General features: G+C 34.6%; 1 protein-coding gene across 1 annotated transcript in view; it reads right to left on the bottom strand.

Annotated features, from left to right (window-relative positions):
• Dock3 (dedicator of cytokinesis 3) overlaps nt 1-24,489 on the bottom strand; it is a 712,604-nt gene that overhangs the window by 260,187 nt on the left and 427,928 nt on the right. Inside the window, 3 exon segments of the mRNA XM_047563117.1 lie at nt 11,381-11,535; nt 12,151-12,192; nt 17,840-17,924. Of these exon segments, the coding sequence (XP_047419073.1) occupies nt 11,381-11,535; nt 12,151-12,192; nt 17,840-17,924 (282 nt within the window).

The raw sequence follows: 24,489 nt of genomic DNA on the forward strand, positions 1-24,489 counted from the left end.
AATGGAGTGTTGGGCCTGTATTTTCTACTAGTGAGTGCAGGGTTTCTAGTCTAATGACTAGGTCTTTGATCCACTTTCAGTTGAGTTTTGTGTAGGATAAGAGATAGGGTTAATTTTCATTCTGCTACATGTGGATTTCCAGTTTTCCCAGCACCATTTGTTGAAGAGGCTATCTTTTCTCCAATGAATTTTTATGGTGCCTTTGTCCAGTATGAGATAACTGTATTTATGTGGGGTTGTCTGTGACTTCTGTTCTGTTCCATTGGTTTTCATGTCTGTTTTAGTACAAATACCATGTTATTTTTGTTACTGTAGCTTTGTAGTATAATGAAGGGTCTGGTATTGTGATGCCTCCTGCTTCACTTTTCTCACTATTCTGTGCCTCTTATTTTTCCAAATGATTTTCAGGAGGCTTTTAATATTTCTTTGAAGAATGTCATTGGAATTTTAATAGGAATTGCTTTAAATCTGTATAAGTGCTTTTTGGTAGTATGGGCATTTTGACAATATTAACTCTGCCTGTCCAAGATTATGGGGGATCTTTTCATCTTCTAAGGGCTTCTTTAATTTCTTTCTTTAGCATTCTGTAGTTTTTATTGTAGAGATCTTGCACCTCTTTTCTTAGATTGATTCCCAGGTTTTTGAGGGGTTTTTTGAGGTTACAGTGAATGGGATAGATTTCTTAATTTCTATTTCAGTTGATTCATCATTGACATATGGGAACACAATGATTTATGGGTGTTCATTGTATATCCTGGTACTTAGTTGAATTCATTTATGAGTTCTAGAAGTTTTCTGGTGGAGCTTTATGGGTCTTATAAATACAGGATTATGATGTTGGCAAATAGGGATAGTTTGAGTTCTTCCTTTCCTATTGAATCCCTTAATTTCTTTCTTTTGCTTAATGCTCTGGCTAGAATTTCAAGAACTATATTGAATAGAAGTGGGGAAAGAGGGCATCCCTGTTGTGTTCCAGTTTTTAGAGGGAATGTTTTCAGTTTTTCTCCATTTAGAAAGATGTTGGTCTTGGGTTTGTCATCTATAGCTTTTACAATGTTGAGGTATGTTACTAATATCCCTTGTTTTCTAGTTTTTTGAACATTATGTACTTCTTGTGTTTAAGTCTATTGAGGTGATGAATTACATTTCTTGATTTCTGTATGTTGAACCAACCTTGCATCCCTGGAATGTCACTGACTTGATTGTGGTGCACTAAGTTTCTAATGTGTTTTTGTATGTGATTTGCCAGGATTTTATTAAGAATTTTTGCATGTATGTTCATCAGGGATATTGGTCTGAAGTTTTCTTTCCTTGGTGTGTCTTCATCTTGTTTTGGAATCAGGGTGACACTGGCTTCACTGAATGAGTTTGGAAGGGTTCCTTCCTTTTCTATTTCATGGAATAGTTTGAGGAGTATTGGTGTTAGTTCTTTTTTGAAGGTACGGTAGAATTCAGCTTAGAATCCATCTGGTCTTTTCTTTGTTGGTAGCCTTTTGATGGTTGCTTCAATTTCCTTACTTGAAATTGATCTGTTTAAATTTTCTATGTCCTCCTGGATCAATTTGGGTAGATCATATGTCTCTAGAAATTTGTTGATGTCTTCAAGATTTTCTATTTTATTGGACTATACCTATTCAAAATAGTTTGATTATCCTCTGTATTTCAGTGGTATTTGTGGTGATATTTCTTTTTTCATCACAAATTTTAGAAAATTGAGGTTTTTTTTCCTTTCTCATCATTATTATGACTAAGGTTTATCCACTTTATTGATTTTTTTCAAAGAATCAACTTTCTGTTTCATTGGATTTTTGAATCTTTTTTGGGGGGAGATTTCAATTTCATTGATTTCAGCTCTAATTTTAATTGTGTCCTGTGTTATACTACTTTTGGTATTGATTCATTCTTTTTCAAGTGTCTTGAATTGTAATATTACGTTATTAATTATCTTTCTATTCTTTGAATGAATGAGCTTAGTGCTAAGAACTTTCCTCTTTGAACCACCTTCATAGTCTCCCACAGATTTTGATATGTTGTGACACTATTCTCATTTACCTCTAAGTATTCTTTGCTTCATTCCTGGTATCTTCTGCTATCCATTCTTCATTCAATAGCATATTATTTAGTATCCAAATATTAGTTTCTTTTTTATTTCATGTTGATTTCTCATTTTATTCCATTATTATATGATAGAATGCAAGGTATTATCTCTATTTTTTGTATTGATAAGCATTGTTTTGTGGCCTAAGATGCGTTCTATTTTATAAAATGATCTGTGTGTTGCTGAGAACTGAAAGCGTGTGTATTCAGTCATTGATGGATGAATATTCTATATATGTCTTTAGTCTTAATTATTACTTATATTTTGTATTTCTTAGTTCTATAGCTTCTTTACTTAGTTTTTGTTTGGATGATCTATCCCAGTGATGAGAGAAGCATATTAAAGTCAACCAGTATTATTTTGTTGTGGTCTAATTAATTCTTGAAATTGAAAAGGGTTTGTCTGATGTATGTAGATGCTCCATTGTTTGGGGCATAAATATTTATGATTTTTGTACTTGTTAATGTACAATTCCCTTAAGTAGTATGAAATGACTTTCTTGGTCCCTTCTCATTAACTTTGGCTTGAAGTCCACTTTATCTGAAGATAGAAACCCCTGCTCATTTTATGAGATCCATGTAAATGATATGATTTTCCCCATTCTTTTACCTTCATTCTGTGGATGTTTTTGCATATGAGGTGAGTTTCTTGGAGACAGCATATTGTTTGATCTTGTTTTTTAATCCAATCTGCAAGTTTAAGTCTTTTGATTAATGAGTTTAAGTCATTTACATATAATGTTATTATTGAGAGATGTTTTATATTCATTTTCATTTTGATTAACTTCTGATTTTGGGGAGGGGTACTTAGGGGCACGCAACCATTGAGCCACATCCCCAGTCCTATTTTTGTAGTTTAATTAGAGACAGGGTCTTCCTGATTTGCTTAGCACCTCACTTTTGCTGAGTCTGACTTTGAACTAGTGATTCTCCTGCTTCAGCCTCCTGAACTGCTCATATTACAGGCATGCACCACCATGCCTGGCTTACTTCTGATTTTCAATTTGTATTAGTTTCTCCTTTGATTGACTATTTTACTAATGTAGTTCCTCCCTTTGTTTGTGTTTTTCATTCCTTCTTCATGAAATAGTTATTGAGAATGTTTTGTAGTGCAGGCCTTCTAGTTGCATTCTTTTAACTTTTGTTTATCATGGAAAGTTTTTATTTAATCATCAAATCTGAAGCTTGATTTTGCCAGATATTCTTGGTTGGCATCCATTTTCTTTCAGGGCTTTGTATATATTATTCCATGACCTCCTAACTTTCAGGGTCTGGGATGAAAAATTCACTGAGATCTGAATCTAAATGTGACCTGTCATTTTTCTCTGGCAGCTTTTAGAAGTCTATCCTTATTTCATATGTTAGGCATTTTCATAATAATGTAACTTGCTTTAGGTCTATGTAATTTTGTGTATTTGGGGTCCTGTAAGCCCCCTGTGTTTTATTTTCCATTTCATTCTTAAGATATGGGAAATTTTCTGATATTATTTCATTGAAAAGATTGTGCATTTCTTTGGTTTGTTGCCTCCAAACCTTCAGTTATCCAGATAAAGCTTGCATTTGGTTTTCCCATGCTATCCTATATTTCTTGAACATTCTGTTTGTGTTCTCTTAACATCGTTTCTCCATGGTCAAGTTTATTTTCAAGATCATATATTTTGTCTTCATTGCCCAAAACACTATCTTCCAAGTGGCCCACTCTGCTGGTGATGCTTTCCATTGAGTTTTTAATTTGGTTTACTGATTCCTTCATTTTTGAGAATTTCTGACTGATTCTTATTCAGGATTTCTATTTTCTACTGAAGTGATCTTTCCCTTCTTAAACTTTCTGTCTGATTTCACTCCTGACATTGCCTTTTACCTTTACCTTACAGATCAATTGAACTCTGAACTTTCTAAACTCCTTCTCTGACATTTCCTCCACTGTGATACCATTGAATTCTGTTAAGAGGTACTTTGGTTTGTTTGGTATAGTTTGTTCCCTTGGTTTTTCATGTTGTTTGTATGTCTACTCACTTTTTCAGTAAGAATCTGAGGTGGCAGAGCTTCTACCCTATGAATTTATAGTGTTCCTGAAGATATCTAGTATCTTACATTTTATGGGGAGACAATAACAACAACCAATGGAATCAAGGTTCAGCATTAAACTAAATAGTTCCTATTTTGGCATCTACAATGTTAACTGACACTGTAAACAGAAATGGTATGGAGATACCATGTTTACAAATGTGTTTGTTATTTCAAAGAAGTGAAGAGGGAGAATGCAGACGATGTAATAATTGAGAGAGCAGTAGTAAAGAATTAAGGAAGAGTGAGAGAGAGAACAATAGAATTTGGCTAGTCACAAAAGAAAAGAGGAAGGAAATCAAGAGAAATGGGAAAAACAATGTAAGACAACAATAACAAAAATTAAAAAATTATAAAACAATATAAACAAAACCAAGGTAAATAATCAAAAACCCTAGTCCTGAAAAGGCAGAGTCAAGAACGTAAAAAAATAAATTAAAAAAAAAAAAAAAAAAAAAAGAAAGTAACTACCTTCAAGTAATGCTAGAAAGAAGTGATACAAATATGTATATGTACAAATGTCATGGACCATCATTCAGCACACAAGTTTTTTTTTTTTTTTTAAGGTTCTTGATGTAAGAGAAGGAATTGTTTCTGTTGTGATGGTCAAAAAATTACCTATCATATTATGTGTTGGTTGTCAGTTCCCAATTGTCTTTCTGTTTTTTTCTTGAGGTATGTATTGCACATGTGCAAGAGTAGTAGTTGGGGATTGTTAATTCCTTCTTTTTGTGGAACTAGTCAGGTTGCCCCCTTTCTTTCCCTTCTCAGCAGTATGAGGTATGGTGGATTGGAGGATATGGTCTACCTCACTCACAGTGAAGGGTTGCTGTAGAATTCTGTGAAAGGGGTTCTCAGAGGTGCAGCTCCTAGAGGTGGAGTATGGACCCCAGGTACATTGTGGAATGATGTTTGGCGAAGCTTTTAAATCAGCACACCTCCAGAGCCTGGCTGCTTCTGGTCTACACTTGGCATATGTATTGCTTGAATCTCCTCTTAGTTCCACTCCAGCAGTGGTGGAGCCAGTTCTTTGCCCCTCCTCCACCCTCCACAAGTCCCATATCTTGGCTTGGGCCCAGTCCCAAAGCTCATGTTCACTTTCTTCCTATTCCACTCTATCAAATCCCTGGTTGTCCCCAGCTGGTCCTGCCAACCATGAGACTCAAAGTATGAGAGATACCCATGATTTCTCAGGTCTAAGTGTCTCAAATCCCCTGGGTACAACACTTCCCATGTTTGAATTTCACCTGGTTTCCTAGTCATACTCTGGGTCATGTGATGGGCCTCTGCCAGTCAAGTTTTTGGACCCAACTGGAATTACACAGGTCTGGGTGCCTTGGTTTGGACCCACACCTGCCAGCCACCATAGTACAGCAGGAAAAGATGGGGGTTGACCCTGCTCTCTGCAGGTCACAGGGAGACAGGGAGTGTCTCTCTCACATGAAAACTAAGTGCAGTCCACCCACTGGATCAGCTTGACAATGTCCCTGATCACTATCTTCTCTGTTTCAAGACACATCTAGGTGCCAGTCAAAATTCAGACTCTCTTAGTCTCTTTCTCCAACCTGCCCATGGTGGATCTGCACAAACAGCAGCTGCTGATGCCAGTGTTTGATTTTTCTTTCTTTTATGTATGTTTTTAATTTGATTCTATTCACCCTTCTGTGTCCCTAGGTCATTCTGAGAGTCCAGTAGGCTTTCTTTTCCCTTTCCCTCCTTCCTTTCTTCCTTCTCTCTCTCTCTCTCTCTCTCTTCTCTCTCTCTCTCTCTCTCTCTCTCTCTCTCTCTCTCTCTCTCTCTCTCTCTCCCTCCCTCCCTCCCTCCCTCTCTCTCTCTCTTCCCCCCTTCTCTCCCCCTTTCCCCTTATTTTGAACTAGCTTGGGCAAATCAGAGAAAACACTCTAACTTTATCCAATGGACTTCTGCGATCTTAAAGAGTTAATAATATAGCCATGTTCATAACAGCATGAGTCACAATAGCTAATAGGTGGAAGCAGCATAAGCACTCACTCTTGATTGACAATGTTATTCTTTCCTTTCAGTCCACTGAATGGTACACTACCGCCCTTTTATTTTTTTGTAACTTCTATTATTTCTGATAAGGGAAGTCATTTCTTATATGGAAGTCATTAATTATATTGTTGCTTTCCTGCTTATGACAAGGAATTTTTCTTTTAGTGCTTTCAAAAAATTCTCTTTTTTGGCTTTTATTAAAAGTTTGAGTATACCGTGTCTAGGTATTGATATTTTTGCATTTATCCTACTGTAGTCTCACTAAACTTGGATATATAGTTTTGCGGCAAATTTGGGAAATCTTCAGTCTATCTATTAAATATTTTTTCCTATTCTTTTCCCTTTCTCTTCTTTTTCTTGCTCAGGATTCCTACATTTGTAGTCCTGGAACTACTGGGCTGCTCTAGCTTTTACTTTCTGACCCAATACTGAACTCTTTCTACATTTAAGGAAGTGATAGTCAAAAGTGGATAAGAAATAGGTTCAGAGCCCTAGAGTTTATTGTGAACACAAATAATTTTTCTAGATCTAATAGTCCCTCTTATTTTTCTGCACACATACATTGATGTCCCTATTTTTGGACTCATGCCTTTGCTTTTGTTACTTTTCATGCTTGAGTATCTCCTTAAATTTATGATAAAATCCAGAATCCTTGAATGTCTATGAGACCTTGCATAAGCTGGCCTCTGCTTATCTCTTGGATTACTTTATGACATCTTCCCTCCTCTCACTCTACTATATTCCAGCTACACTGACCTCTTCTTCTCAGTTCTCTGAGTAGAACAGGTTTTTTCCTACCTCTAGACCTTCTTCAGGCTACATCCCATTATTCCCTCTTTGCTTCCTCACACTTTAGGGCTTAGCTTGAATGCCAAAAGAGCTTTCCTTTAATCTACATGAGGACTTCATGACACTCTGCAAGATTTATCTGTATAGAGCTTATCATAATTTTTATATTACATACTTATTTATGTGATCATGTGTTTAACACTGGTCTACTAGATCATAAGCTCCAGGAAGATAAGCAGGTATCTCTCTTAGTATCCCTAGCACTTATCGCAATAGGTGGTATTTGTTGACTAAATGAATTAACATCCTATATCCTGACCATTCTTTATTAGCTACTTTCATTTTCTCCAAATCCCTTTCTGGGTTTTCTGTCCCTCAATGATCCTCTTCTTCCATGACTTGTCATTGCACTTAAAATTTTGCCACATGTCAAGAAGACATTTTCCTATCTGACTTTTCCACTTAGCTGGTTTATTATTTAAATTCAGGAACATGTATCACATCTTTTGGGAACATTGTAATGTTCTGTTAGATCTCTTTAGAAATAGGGAAACTTCTTTTTAATCTCTAGACCTAGCAACTATTGAAGGAGCCCTCAAGAAGAGGCCCTCAGTAAATGTTTATTTAAATTTAAATGCTCAACAAATGTTTTTAATGCTATAATACCCCAAGTCTTATGCTTAGCACTGAGGAGAAAACAGCACAAGAAACATGTAAGGAAGTTTCCATTCTAGTGAGGAAAAATCTGTAGGTATGTGTACAATTACAATGTAATGTCTACTAATGGAATAAAGTTAGGTACAGGGTAAACACGGGCACAGTCAAGTCCTAGGACTTGATTCTACTCATGAACTTTGAGGAAGTTTTCACAAAGTTAAGTTTTAAAGAAAGGACAGGAATTCATCAAGTCAAGAAGGGGAGGGAAACAAGTTTAGAGAAAGCCAGTAAGTTATCAGAGGTAAAACAGAATGTACTAAAAAAGAGAATTAGGCAGAATTATAAGGCAGTTAAAGAGCAAGTACTTTAGGATAAATGGGAACACCAACAGTTTACATTCTTAAATGAGAAGTATGGTGGTGGTGTGAAGAATAACTCAGGGTGTGAAGAAAGTAGATTCAGGGAGTCTATATTTTGGTGGAAATGTGAAGAATCTTGGATAACAATAGGGATGCAATGGGAGAAGTGATGTGTTGATGTTTAGGAGGCAGAAGTTAAAAGGACACTGATTAACAGGGAGGGGAAGGAGATAAAGAAGGAGATTATGAGAATGAAATCATTCAGATGATTTCAGATACTCTCTGAGCAAATGATAACGCCTTTTACCTGATTTAAGGAGCATGGGCAAAAGTATGTGTGAAGCAAAGAAAATAAATTCAGTTTTTATATATTGAGATAGATGTGTCTGAGGGACTGTGGGGCATGCCCAAGATGGCTCTATTTAGGGTCCCTTGCTGAGACTTTTGGCCTACTATGTTTCAGTATGTAGTCAAAGTCATAAATACCTGTACTCAAGGTTTTAAGTATCTGCTTGTGCGTGTGCACTCACTTATGTAACCCACTGGCAACAGACCTTTGCTTGGCTCGCACATAATAAAGGCCTATTGCTAATATAAGCTGCTACTGTTGCCTTCAAAGAAAGCATGTCTATAATTCCAACTGAATCTTGTATCTTCTTTCAACTGCCAGAGTCCTGAACATTTTCCCCAGGGTCTAAGCCCTTGTAGGATAGGGACACCCAAGGGCACATGTCTGGTAGAAAAAAGGAAACGAGTGCCTGAAACTCAGGACAGAAGTCTCTGAGATTTAGATTTTATGACCAGGTATTTATGATTCTGTTCTGAATGATGAAATGTCAAAAATGCTGGTTAGAGCAATGAAAGTCAGGCTATCTGCTGTTTTCCCTCCTGCAGATTGTCTAATACTTACCAGTTCACGTACTAGCTTGTACTGTATGATTTTGCAGTGTCTTTCATTTTAGCCCTTCAAGGTTTGCCTGTGAAATCAGCAATGAGACAAAATGGAGGAATATCTGCCTTTCTCTTTAATTACCTCTCCCTGCCCACATGTGTGTTCTCTTTGGCACAGAAGTTGAGAGTGGCAGTAATGCTGAAAACTAGATTAGCACCATTTAATTGGAGACTAGACAAGAACTTTTTGATCAGAAAGACAGATGCTCAAGAAAACCTCTTTTTTAGAAAAAATTTTCAGTTGTAGATGGACACAATGCCTTTATTTTATTTATTCATTTTTATGAGGTGCTGAGAATCAAACCCAGTGTTCCACACATGCTAGGCAAGTGCTCTACCACTGAGCCACATCCCCAGCCCTTCAGGAGAACCTCTTGGTGAGAAGATTAAAAATTAAATATTCTGTGCCAACACCCTGCACACCTGATACATCCCTAACCTTTAGTGATTTCTCATAAACTGCTTCAAGGAAGCAATACATGAATAATTAAAAACCTAACCATAAAAGCTTAATTCTTTTTTAATACTAGCACAATGATCTAGAATTTTTGAGGGTTTATACAGCTATCCAAATGCTAGTAGAAGAAAGAAAGACAATTTGTTGATTTTAGATCTAGATCTAAAAGTCTCTTATTAGTTTACTGTTAAAATTGAGTTTAAGAAAAATAAAGAAAATAACATTCAATTAAGTGCTTTATAATTTCTTATTATAATGGGAAAGTAGCATACTTTTCTCCAATATCTAGGAATTTCATTTTCTTTTAATTTTTTAAAATCAACTAATTTTTTGCAGTACTGGCAATCAACTCTAAGATCTCACACATGCTAGGTAAGCACTCTGCCACTGAGCTGCATCCCTAGTCCAACTAGGAAGAAATTTTTAAATGATCTAAAAATTTCTAGCAACTCTACAAAAATTATATTTCTTCTTTTAAAATACTTTATAGTATTTTTAGGCTAAATTATAAACAATAAATTCATAGATAAAATAATTGGTACACCTGATGACTTCCCTGACAGATTACAAATCAGAGTACTCTGGTGGCTCTGCTAGGTTTATATTTTCTCTAGTAAGTACATTTGGTAAAGCATGTGCTAAGCACAAGGCACTACGCAAGATGCTGGGATTATGGAAAGAGAAGCCAGAGTCCCTGTGCTCAAGGATGACAAAGTAGTATATTAGTTTTCAAACTGCAATCCATGGGCTTTCAGTGGTTCCACAGGATACTGGGTGAGATGGGGTGTAGTGAAATTTCTGTTATTTACCCCTTCCCTTAACAATAAAATAGTTCTATTTCACTGTCTCATATATTAGACTTTCTTGTAAAATTTAGTTCGAAGAAAGGATCCTTAATACTTTTACAAAATAAATAATAAAGTTTATTATTAATCAAATAAATAATAAACCTCTGGTCTAGTAGAAAAATAAGAGCAGCCAGAATCTACAACTCTGGCATGTAGTCTTGCCTATATGCAAGAGATGCAGCCACCATCATCAACACCACCACTATTTTCTCTACATCTTTCCCAGGGGCACATACTATGAGCCATTAATGAAAAGGAAAATTCAAGCTCTGATCAATAGCATATAATTTTATTCCAAATGCCAAAATTAAACACTGTGCTTTAGTTTTTTCATTAAGATCAATGGTGTCCTGGAGCACACAATTTTTTTTTCTTTTACACCATTATAACTTCCATTTAAAATTTTCCCGTGTGTAACATGCAATCGGAAAAGTGAATTTAGGTAAGAAAAACAAAAACAAAGCAAAGAAAAAAACATAAAACACTTCTAACACAAGTTCCTAAACAGTATAAATAATCTGAGATTTTCTCTCTGTCTCAATTAGAAGATAACTAGAGAGAAATGTTTGAACTCCAAAAATTTCATGTTGGTTACAAAGCTCACAGCACACCATCAGAGCCCTGTGGCCTCTAGAAGGGAAGCTTAGAGAGTTTCCTTGATTCTTCCAACCCTTCAAGGGAGAAAGCACTGCTGTAGTTTTCATGTTTAATAGCTCCATTTCTTTGCCAAGATACATACTCCATTGCATGTCAGCCCTTTTTGGTATCTCTTCTCCAATCCAAGGTAAAAAGGACAAAAGCAGGCCACCTTTCCCATCTTCCCAGAAAGCACTCTTCCTTTACAGTGCTGGGATGGCATCAAAGGGTGGCGCTGCCTTCTGTCAGAACACTATCAGCCTCTTTCTCTGTGAACTCTCTCAGTCACATGCAGCAAGCCAGGGCCCAGGACTACACTGATATAGTTTATACAACTTCAATGGTACGCTGGGAACTGGTGTTAAATTCCCAGTCAAGAAGACAAAGCTAGTTTATCTTGCTTTGCCTCCTCTGTGCATCTATCTTCTCTGAAAATCAGACATGCCTAAGTCCCAGGTCATCTTAATACAGAGTCTCAACCTCACCAAACTTCCAGTAACTCTTACCTGATCTGCTTGCATTCTCTCATGTCATATAAGGAAAAAAAGACATCAGTATCTTCCCCAATGGTGTTATAGGTGAAACTCTTTAGACTGAAGAAGAAGTGGTGTGGTACTGGCATCCGACAAGTTTCCCCATGACGAGGGCGCATTGTATCTACCTAATGAGAAAGGTAAAAAAGCAATGATTTCTATTTTGTTCACTATATTAATAATTAAAAAATAAAATTTAAATTACTAAGTCTTATTACACTACTGAAGGGAAGTATTTAAGAGAGACCAGAGATACTTTCTCTGCCAGTAAGGGATGCTGTGTCAATAGACTTGGGTTGCAGTGGGCAAGCAGGCAGCTGGGAGAGAGTGAAGGAGATATAAGAACAGAATTCAAACTTACAAGTGAACTCAAATGTCCACTAGGTCACAAATCTAAATTTTCCATGGAACAATTTTTAAAGTAATTTTTTTAGAGGTGTTGCCCCGATGTACTTGATCTACACTGTTAGGTGTAAACAGTTACCATTCTTCATAACATTTTTATTTTCTCCTAAATGAAATCATTTTAGTCTGAGTCTACTTTCTTTTAATTGTGCTTATGTAAGTTTGTACAAAGGAATAGAGACTGGTCAAATCTGCTAGGAGATAAAGGTTGTTTAGAATAAAGGTACCACACATTCAAGAAGTCACTGGTGTCTATCATTTCTTGGTGCTTTTATATGCTATGATATCTTAAAAGGAAGTTGAGGGAAAAGACTGGGAGGTCTGGATAAGTTGCTTACCTGGGATGTGCTTTGCTGTACACTCTGCCTACTAGACAAATGCTATGGAAAGAAAGAAAAAAAGGAAGATTTACTCTGCTGGGAAAGAAACTGACTTTTATTATGTACCTTCTATATGCTAGGCAGTCTACTATGCATTTTATCTCATGATATCACTTAATTATGATAACTTTGTTAGATAAGTATTATTCATATTTGATGGAGACAATGAAAGCTTAAGAGCAGGGAAGTTATTTGCTGAAGGTCACACAACAAGAAGCTGGCACACTCTGCATTCAAACCCTAATCGTAGATTTGCTACTAGATTTTTGCTTTGGCAATGTCTCCCCACACTGTACCATTTTCTGAGCTGCCTGATCAGGTTTCTTCAGGCTTTCCACGCTGGAGCCCTTTAGAAAAAGGGATCCCTTCCAAAGATCTCTTCACTGTTCCATTGCTGTTGGCTAAAGTTAAAAGAAGTAGATTCAAATTCCAGCTATGCCATGCATAGGCTGAGAAACTTTAAACAAATCATTAATTCTATCCAAGCAGTATTTTCCTCTACTATAAAATTGAGATAAGAACCAGTCATATCTTCCTTAGGAAATTATTGTGAGGTTCAAATTATATAATGGAAATCAGTATAATATAGCAGTTAGGGACCTAAGTACAGAAGTCAGGAAACCAGTTTTGAATCATGAATCACATTTAACAGCTGTGTAGTTTCTCATGTGTAAACTGAGGATAAATTTTGTGCCTAACTCAGTCTCATAGAGTTTTGTGCAGATTAACCCAAAATGTAAGTGAATTAAGTGAATGATAATTATTATCTATAACTGGAAATCTTATTATTACTGTAATTGGTTTTCTTCTTTAAAACTAGTTATTATAGAAAAGTCATTCATATTTGGAAATAAAACTTGACCATGAAGAATGGTGAGTTCACAAATATTTATTGCCCAGTACTAGAAAACTCAACAATGAAAATTTCTATCTGGTTGCAATCTGGATCCTACAGATGTGGGACAGCACTCATTTGATAAAGTGCTTCACATCACATGGATAAGAAGAGTAGTTGCAAGAATGGCTTCATTTAATTTTTAAATACATACCTTTAACCCTAAATAAAACCAAAGTAAAAATTAAATACTAATTTAAATGTGACTTGCTAGCTATATTTGCTAATTGTTAAATACCTATGTGCATTATTCGCAATATTAGCTAATTATTATGGAGTACTGATGTTCATTCACAGGACTATATTTTCCCATGATACATATTAAATATAATAAAGTCAAACGTAAAACAGCTGGGTAAACTATTACATAGAATATATATAAAAGAAAACTTTGTACATAAAATTGATTAAAAAAATTTAGGGCTGGGAGTATAGCTCAGTGGTAGAGTACTTGTTTATCATGTATGAGGCTTTGGGTTTTTTTTTTTTTTTTTTTTGCGGTGCTGGGGATTGAACCGAGGGCTTTGTGCTTGCAAGGCAGGCACTCTACGAACTGAGCTATATCCCCAGCCCGAGGCTTTGGGTTTTATCACAAGCACCAGGAAAAAAAAAATTTAAAAAACTAATTAAAACCAGGTTTTCGAAATACAAATTAGGTTTTCTATTTTTCTATGGTTTATAGACCATATCCTACTGGAATGTTATTGTACTAAAATAAATTTTGTTATATTATTTTAAATTCAGGGTCTGCATTAAGTCATTCTTCTCAAGTGTATTTATTGACTAACTCTTAAAAATGACTATAAAACTTGCTAGTTGTAAGTTTTCAGTTAATACTATATATAGAAATTTACAAAACAGCTAACTTTAGTACAAAACATCCTGTTGACAATAACAAATATCACTGCAGACAGTACAGGCACATCACATATTGGGACAACTTCCCAGTTTAGTCTGGATTTTATGTTTTTTTAGTAAATGAACATTTTTAATTAAAATTCAATTTAATAAAATAAAACACATATATGAAAAGTTAACTATTCTAAAAGGCTTGCAATAAAAATTACCAGTTCTATGCTTACCCTGTTTTGTTCCCTGGAGATAAGTACTTTCAACTTTTTACTGTTTTTTTTTTTTCCCTAGAATTGATCAAATATTTCTAAATGTTATATTTATATTGCTCTCTTTATCTAGTTTTAGAATTATCTATTGCCTTTTTATTATGTAAAACGAGGATTTTAACTCTTACTCACATATCCTTTCTTTCACCTATCTTAACATCTCAAAACTCTTGGTTGAACTCTTGCTTATACTATTATAACTTAAATATAGTCTCTGCTGAGGAAAGTCATGTATTGTAATTACATTTCTTTTTGTCTGCCACTTTCATCTTGGGTATATTTATTTTTTTAAAATTACAATCATTTCTTGTTATCCACACAGAATTGGTTCCAGAATTTTCCACAAATATCAAAAATCCATGGAGACTCAAGTCCCTTTTATAAATATTTTTTTGCAAATAACCTACAAACATCTTCTGTATACTTTTCCTTCTCATTACTTAAAAATATTTAATATAAAAGTTATATAAATAGGGATTATACTATTGTTTAGGAATTATTAATAATGATGATAAGGAAAAACAGTCTATACATGTTTACTGCAGACATAATTTTTCCCCCAAATATTTTTATTCAAGGTTGGATGAATCTGCAAACACAGAACCTGTAGATAAGGAGTCCGTTTTTCTAAGTCCTCCATTAGCTCTAAAAGTATCTATCAATAGCATCTTCCACATGGTGAAACTGTCAGGTAATCTGGGAAGCCCAGTTGTTCTCCTGGAGAATACCCTTCCTAGCTGTCCTCTGCCTTTCAGCTTTAATCTGGACCAATTCTCAGTAGTTATTCTCTAAGCCTATTACACAACTGACATCCTGGAACTTCCCTCTGCTGCTCACTTCAGAATTCTTTGCACCCATTCTTTGCATCAGACTCCCTTACTTTGATGGTACACATATAGTAGTAATTTTGATTTACTCCTTTATTCTAAAGGAATAATTTATTCTTTAGTACTTTCCTGAAAAGGGATTGACAATGTAACTGAGTAAATACAGAACACTAGGTTGAAATTTTTCCCCTCATAATTTATTTATTTATTTATTTTTATTTTTACAGACTGCATATAACTTTTCATTGTACACAAATGGGGTACAACTTTTCGTTTCTATGGTTGTACACAATGTAGATTCACACCATTCATGTAATTATACATGTACCTAGGGTAATGATGTCTGTCTCATTCCACCATCTTTCATACCCCATCCCCTCCCCACTCTCATTTCCCTCTACGTAATCAAAAGTTCCTCTATTCTCCTCTTACCCCCACCCCCATTATGTATCATCATCCACTTATCATCCCCTCAGAATTTTAACTACAATGCTTCTATATTTTCTAGTTTTCAATGTTGCTATTAGGAAGCCAAATGTTACTCTTTCAACAAACCATCTGTATGTGATCTGTTTTTCTCTCTGGAAGCTTTCAACTCCTCTCTTCATTTCTAGTTAAGTTGAAAATTTAGAATCAAATGCCAAATACTGGTCCCTTTGAATCTAGAGACTCAAATCTATGTTCTGGGAATTTTTTTTTTTTTTAGTTGTAGATAGACACATATCTTTATTTTATTTTTGTGTGGTGCTGAGGATTGAACCCAGGGCCTCACGTGTGCTAGGAGAGCACTCTACCACTGACCTACAACCCCAGACCCCTGGGAATGTTTTTAATAAGATTTCCTCCATAATATTCTCTTTCTTTGTATGTTATATTTTCTGAAACTTTATTATTTAGATAGTGAACCTCCTAGATTGAATCTCTAATTTTTGTAATTTTCTCTCCTATTGCTATTTTGTTTAGAAGTGCTGTGTGGGATCTTTTGATCACTGGGTTTCAGTATACAGAACTTAAAGAAGGCAAATGATCATCTTATCCAGTCCCACAGCTTCAAATATATATTATCTGATGGCTCTAAAACTTTTTTATATCTATACTCTACCCAGAAACGCCAGACTTTGAATACTGGTGTTTGAATGTCTAAAAGGCATCTCAAACTTGAAAAAAAAATCCAGAACTATTGATCCTCATTACTCAACTCTAAATCCTGCTTCTTCTACAGTGTTTCTCCTATTTCATTATTATCTAGCTGGGTAGATCAAAAACTCAGCAATCATTCTTCTCTGACCTTTCCCTTAATTGTATTCATGTATACCAATGCAATACATCAACAATTCTGATTAGTACTAACTTTAAAATATATTCAGAATCCAACAACTTCTTACCACTTTCACTATGCCAGCTTTAGCCCAAACTACTGAATTAACATTTCTTGCTTTAATGACTGCTCCCTGCATCCATTTTATGATCAGGAATCCATATCTGATCATGCTACTCTCACAGTTCTGTCAGACTAATGAAGAGAGTCTAATCCGGGAGACACAAAACTCATCATGATTTGGTTTTTGCTTCCTTGTTAGACTGCCTCATCTCCAATTCACTACTACATCTCAAGCGAAAATTATCAAAATCATTATATTTCCTGTAACTGCCACTTTCCTATGCTTTGTACCATTTTGAAATGTCTTTCCTTTTTTCCTACCTTTAGGAAATCAGTCACTATCTCTACTAGCATTAGTGTATATCTTAATTATGCTATGCAGCACATGCATATTTGTGGTCTATTGATTTTACTAGAGTACAGTTTCTCAATGGGATCCATGAAGAGATTTCAGGAACAAGCACTGGGAAATCTTTCCATCGATTCTCTAAAACATTGTAAAACACTGTATATAATTCATATTTGCATAGTCATGGGAGAAAATATCATCTGATCCTTTCTGACACAGAAAGGGTTAGGAATCAACCCATAGATGATGAGATTCTTGAGCAAAGGGATAAGTCTTGTACATCTTTAATTTCTATATTGCATACCTATTATATTGTATAGAGCGAAGTTAAAGCAAATGCTTGTGCATGTTAATAAATTACACATGCAAATATGCAGAAGCAATCAATATGTTGTGGTATATTATTTAGGCAAATTTCCTTTGATCCTTGCTACCCTCAATGTTCCCTAAAAGAATTATATTTTCTCAAAGAGATCCTAAAATTTGTAAATCTCATCAATATATACTCACTGAATATACTACTCAAGGTGTGAGGTTATACTCAGGCCCTTAGTCTAAGCTTAACTATCACCTTAGGTTTCTGCTATTTAGTTTACTTTAAAATGTCGTACCTCTCTTTTAGTTTCTTCTCATTCAGCCCACAAAATTGAATCATGGTCATTAGTCAACCCAACAAATTTTCACAATAATTACTGGACATCTAAAGACCTATCAACTTCAGTCTGAGGAAAGACTGGTACATTATTTCCAGGTTCAATCACCACAGTTAATTAATAACTGGTTCTTTCCAACTTTAACTACCTCTCCTTCCTAAGAAGGGACTGAAGAAGCATAATGTTAGTAACTAGTGCAGGCTGAAAGAAAACAAATAGAAACATCAACAGAGAGGTGGCCCCTAGACAGTATAGTAAGGCCAATATCTCTACATAGTGTTCCCATTTATAAAGCAAGTGTGATATGTACACTCATAATAAGGAAAAATTTTAGAAATACCATTTTATAGAATAATCATGGAAAACAAAGGAGAAAAAAAGAGGTATACAGGAGTAAGCCACCCCATTTTAGATTTCTTACCATCTTATAGAGATCTGAGACACTAATCTGGTCTGAATCCACGACTTCAAAGTCCTTTCGAGGCACCAGGTCCAGGCCCAAATGCCTAGTAAAGAGAAAGACCACACTTAGCATGCCATGTTCACAGTACTCATTTTTCTTTATATGCCTGGGAACCTATACCTGTCATGATGTTGTTGTCAGAGGTTCAGATTGCACCAGCAGGGATATGCCTTCATCCAGCATTATCTAATTGTGTTCATCTTTGAATAAACAAATGAGGCCAGGAATTTTAAGGCTGATACAATTCCAGTTATCAAGCAGTTCCACTTGTGATGATAAAAAGGTTTTATTCAGTATCACATTTATAATAGAGTGCCTAGTTCACTAAGAATGGTCTCTTTTATTTCTTTAATACATCATGTTTAATTTTCTATTTGTCACCTATCCTACTAGTATGCTTAAAAATCAGTCATGTATTACTTTTATTAGGATGAAAAATTTATTCGGGGCTCAAGTAGATTTGTAACTCAAAGTTGACATATAAAAATCACCTCTTAAAGATACGTATATTTTGGTTGAGTTTTATCTTATTTTCAATTTAATTAATACTAACATTGGTAAAGGCCTGACCTGCAGGCCTTTCATGCATTAGCACTAATATCATATTAGTGAAGTTTAACCAAGGAGTATTACTACTTAAGACAACAATACTTAGAAGATAAAGTATAATTTTGGACTGGAAGAAGTAATCGTAATTGGTTGGTTGGGTGGTTGAGGAAATAACTCTGGACACAGTCAGAACCCTTCGGTTCAAATGTTACATAATTTATATTCAGTCAATATTAGCTTCTTTCTCACAATTCTAGGATAATAGCTCTAAATCTGAAGTTCAGTGGAGGTAGAGGTTTGTGGATCTCTTAAACTGCTTATGACACTAGATGAGAGAGAGAGAGAGAGAGAGAAAGAAAGAGAGAGAGAGAGGAGAGATTGATTTTTTATGAGGTGAAGATTTATTCCTCTGGTCAGGGTTTCAGAAATGCCCTGTGATCACCTGACTCCAAAACAAGGGTAATGAATTATTGAGTCTGGCAAAAGTATTCCATGAGACTTTGAAAAGAGAAACATTTTTCTTTTCAATTAGATTATGAACTATTTTTAGAATATGCTAACAAAATTAATTTGTAGGCAGGTTCTGTATATACAACTCCCACTCATTTAAAATAAAAGTCAGTCTGGGGATATAGCTCAATGGTACAGCACTTGCCTAGCAAGTAAGTCCCTGGGTTTGATCTCTAGCACTGTAAGTAATAAGTAAATAAATAAATAATAAAGTCAGTCCAAAATGAAGATTTAATTTATTTATAATCTGTACCTGTTTAAAAGGAAAATACCTGAAGAGGTTAAACAAATTGCAGTAAAATAGTAAAATTAAAATGGAAAATCAAACCTACATGAGGAAGGTAGAAGCAAACATACTAATAGTGTAGGCTAAAATGACTACTATGATTAAGAATTAAAATTCAGGATAACTTCCATTATCCTTTTTGTGAGGATATATATATAACATGTATCATTAAAGGGTAATTTGCATTATCTTTTAAAAGAATACTTTGAGTTTTTAAGAAAGAAAAAAACTTTTGATACTAAATGACACCTCTCCACACACACAAACCCTCACAGTTTGATGATATTGGTAGACTACTATTGACTTTAACCACAGTAATTTACCGCTTAATGGTAAAATTATGCTGTTGAATCTGATTATTGAAGATAATGTACTTAAATCTGTAAGAGTTTTATTTTTCTACCACTGGGATCCTGCCTTCTTATATCAAAGAAAGACTCTATTCTACTACCTTTTATTAGTTATTCTTAATATTTCTGAAACAATTTCAGGCTTCTGACTTCTAACACAATAAGCAAAGGCAGCACGTCCACGGAGAGCAAAAAAGAGCCTTGGCACATTCTTTCTACCTTGTTTCTCGTAGAAAGTAATTCATATTATAAAGATAATTTTGCAGGTATGATCTCAAATATTTTAAATACTTTTATTTGCATGTGAACACACAGTGGAAAGATCACAAAAGTGATACTAGCATTTGCATTAGGAAACAAATTATAAAACTGATTTCTTAAAACATTTTCCAACTGTTTTGCATATCATTTAAATGTTTCTAAACAAAAGGACAACTTTTCACACATATTTGTTAATCACTGGAGGTTTCCAAATTTATAGTTGTCCCTTGTTATCCATGGGGGATTGGTTCCAGGATCTTCCCATGTATACCAAAATCTGAGGATGCTCAAGTGCCTTATGTAAAATGGTCTAGTATTTGCATATAACCTACACATACACTCCTATATACTCAAAACATTACTATTTTACTTATACTAACTAATAAAATATAAAAGTTAGATAAATAGACATTATATTGCATTGTTTAGGGAATAATGATAAGTAAAAAGAGATATGATTTAAAAAATGTTTTCCAACCATAGATGGCTGAATCCATGAATGAGGAATCCATAGTCATGAAACCTACAAATACGGAGGGCCAACTGCATAAGGAGTATCTAAGTAATACAATTAAGAAACAAAGAAGTGAACAAATGACCCAATCAGAATAGATGTTTTAGAAAAAACAACTTACAAAATCTCCAAATGGCATTCAAGTCAGTAGGGCTGGAATTGACTATATGTGCTCTGTCACAGTGTACCACACACAATGGTGGGCCTGTCTAGCATCTACACAAAATGTGTCTTAGCATATGGCACTCTTAGCTTGCTTTTCCAATCAACTTTACCACCTATATATGCCCATCCACCCACACCACAGATACTTTCTAAGGTCTTACCATATACCAGACCAACAGTACTGGATGCAGAGAGTACAGTAGTTTTGAGTCAAACAAATATTCTTATTCATCATGCTTTCTCCCCTGAGAACAGAGTGCTTTCCATCTCCTAAAAGTAGCTGGGCACAGTACCTTTCAATTTCTTGATCTCATTATCTTGGGAAATAAGAGAATGATTAATGGGTAATCTGGTAAAATCTAAAGACTAAATTCCTTCTACTAATACCATCTGCAATGAAGGAAGAGTAGTTTTGCAAAAATCAAACAAATGACTATCCTCCTTGAAAGAAGGTATAGATGTTGCATACTGAGAAGCAATCCATGTTCATTACCCTGAAAAAAAGGTTCCTGGCTCTTTATTCCTATGAGATAATGAATGGAATATTCTTCACTAAAGAATAGTGAGCAGTAAATGCGGGGAATGATCAACATGCCTTCTACAGCAAAAGGAGGCAGAGCAACAGAGTAATCATGGGCATGGGCTCTTCCACTAAGCCACACTGGCTGATCAACTACCAAGGCTGTTGCAAGGATTAATTCAGGTAAAACACAGTGCCTGGCATTGTGAAATACCACTGCTATTATAATTATTACCACTATGTGTTATACCATGAATCAAAATATGGCTTAAAGTAAAGGGGTTATGGTAAAAGAGGTACAGTTTCTAAATTTAAAACTCAGACAAAACAGATGACAAGCATCTATGTATATCCATATATACATACAGTATAGGGCTGAGTTTTCAAAAATGGTCTAATTGCTTAGGTGAACAGTCTTCACAAAATTACTGATGTTTTCCTCACTCATCACTGATCATTCATTCATTTAAATAATCCAATAAATGTTTAGCCTATTCCATGCTAGGCTCATGCTGAACACAGCAGTGAGTAAGAAACCTACTCCTGATGTTACATTTTTATAAGTGGAACTCTCTGAGGCTCTGAATCTCAATATGAAATTCTTTGAATTTTACACTTCTTTTTAATGCTCTATATTCTGCTTTCTCCCAAAGTTCCTCATATGGTTCACGTAAGTCATAAAATAATGTGAAGTTAATTAACTATACTCAAAGGATGCTTTAGGGCATTAAGTCTTAGTTCTCTCCAGAATTGGTTGAGAAAGAATGGAGATATTAAGATTCCTTGTGGGTAGTGCCCTTTATCTAATGCTTATATAAAGAGAGCATACAGATAATAACTATATCAATGAAAAGACAGAATACTTATATAATAACATAAAAAGCTATAATTAAAATAGCTTCCTTGTACCAAACATTTACTTGCCCTAGATAATATATGTATGTTGTATTCAAGTACTATGGAGAATAGATAGTATTAGACCCATTTTATGAGGAAACTGAGCTCAAAGAAGTAAGCTAAGTATGTTTTTTTTTTTCTTTTTCAGTACCAGGGATTGAATCCAGGGATTTTCTACCACTGAGCTATATTCCCAGCTCTATTTTTTTTTCCACTTTTTAAAATTTTGAGACAGGGTCTTGATAAGTTACTCAGGTTGACCTCAAACTTGTGATCTTCCTCCTTTAGCCTTCCAAGTAGCATAACTTGGCTTTTTTCAAGCTAGGAATGTCTTTCTCTGAACCTACAGTATTTCCATTATATCTGCTACCCTTACTAATAACTCTGAAAGCTAAGTAATAGTGGCTACAAGTAATTGTAATTATTTCAAGTCAAAATAGTTTGAGGGATGACCTTATACATCAATTCAGAAGGAAACACTTATTAATTGGTTAATGAATGTCCACCAGATGTGACATCATATCAATTTTATTATCAAATACATTTGTATAGTGCCTACCAAGTATAGGGACTGTGCTAATTACAGGGTATAAGGATAAGCTAACCTAGAGATAGAATGAGAGAGGGAGGGGGAGATGATGGGAAAAGAGAGAGAAATTGATTGAGAAATTTGAATATAAAACTTGACATACACACTTTAAAAACAGCTAGCCATCCCAGACTGCTAGAATAGAGCAAGATGTTAACTGATGAGAACACCACCAGGTATTAGAAAAACCTTAACGGAGGAGTCACTAGAAATTTCTGCTGATTTTATATGTACTAAAGCTGGAAAATACCAACATGCCCTTAAAGGAAAAGTACTGAGTCACTTTCCCAGGTCCTAGCAAAAAAAAAAAAAAAAAAAAAAAAAAAAAAAAAAAAAAAAATCTCAGGAGATATTTTCTGCACATTACAAACCAAACCACTGCTTGTGTTGCATAGTCCAAGAGCAATTACCTTGATGAAGGACATAAAAGTATAAGGGGAAGAAAAGAATATGAATGGGGTAGTAAAGATGAAAATATGAAAGAGAAAACAGAAAAGAGGGGGAGGGAGAAATGATAGGGGGAGAGTGAGGGAAAGAAAGAATAAAAGAACTAGAATTATAAATTTATTAGTGATTTATCTTAAATTTTGTGAGTTCACAATAAAGATAACAATTGTTTCATTTGACACATAATATATGGAAACATTTTAATTCAAGAGCCCTTATGTTTCACATTATTCAAATAAACACTTTCTACTTAAAGAAGACATGCAAATTCTGTAAATTACAAAATTGCTTCTTACTTATGTATTTTTCTAAGATGGGTCAATTTTCTAAATGGAGCTCTTATCTTAGAAAGGTATAGTACCATTTCATTATAACAAAGCATTCAGTTGAAACCATGCACTTGTCATAGTGATATGTATATGTGTTCAATAACTATTAATACCTACCATTAATAGTTTCTGAAACAGAGTTCGTGTCAGTCCTGGGTTATTGCAATATTAAATTAACTATGCTGTATTTATGGCAGTGATACAATAAGATACAGAGAGGAAACTTAAAAAAATTATGAAAGGTACTCAAAATATTCAACTAATAAATTAAAATTACCTTACTAGACAAAGTACTTCAAAATTTCTTTGGAGTGAATAAAAGTAACTGACTTATTCTCTATATAGGACCCTTTAAGTAGAGATAATGACTAATTTGTACACAGTTTTGTATCATAGCCATCCTGTATTGTAATTCCTAAAAACCTAAATGAAGTTATGTATCTTTTTATTTTAATAGTGATATATCTACAAAGCTCTTATTTAGGTTTTTAAGTGACTATATTTTCCATTGAGGGATAGGATAAAGTTGGGGGTGAGGAAGGAACACACTATCTTAAGTGCTGGTTTCTACCTCACATAACTTTAATAATTTTTTTACTTAGGGACTGAATCTACATATAAACAATGAGTCAAAAAATATAAGTTATATAAATTTAAGGCCAGATCTTCATTTTTTTCAAATAATTGCTAATCTCAATAAACAAGATAAAAATGGTTGTTATGAGGATGTAGAAAGTTTGGCATTTAATTTAAAATGTAAATGAAGAGTAGAATTGATTCAATTTCTATCCTTGGAAGTTCTAACTAAATGTTAAATCGGATATACAATATTTAAAATGTAAATGAAGAGTAGAATTGATTCAATTTCTATCCTTGGAAGTTCTAACTGAATGTTAAATCGGATATACAATATGGGATATGCAGTCTTTATACTTGGGGAAGAAAAGAAAGATAAAATAACATATGGACTAGAAATACTGGCCACAAGTTGCCTGATTTTAAGACTCACACAAATAATTAGAAGATGGTAAGATTCTGCAAAAGTATACAACCTTTGGGATCAGTTCTAGGTTCAAACAATCTAATCTACCACTGCTATTGGGAAATGTGCTTCTCAGTGTTAGTTTCCTCACAAGGCAAAAGGAACACTTGTCTCTGGAGGGCATAGTAGCATTTCATTATTATAATGAA

Source organism: Sciurus carolinensis, chromosome 9 (genome assembly GCF_902686445.1).
Source record: "Sciurus carolinensis chromosome 9, mSciCar1.2, whole genome shotgun sequence".
Lineage (NCBI taxonomy): Eukaryota > Metazoa > Chordata > Mammalia > Rodentia > Sciuridae > Sciurus > Sciurus carolinensis.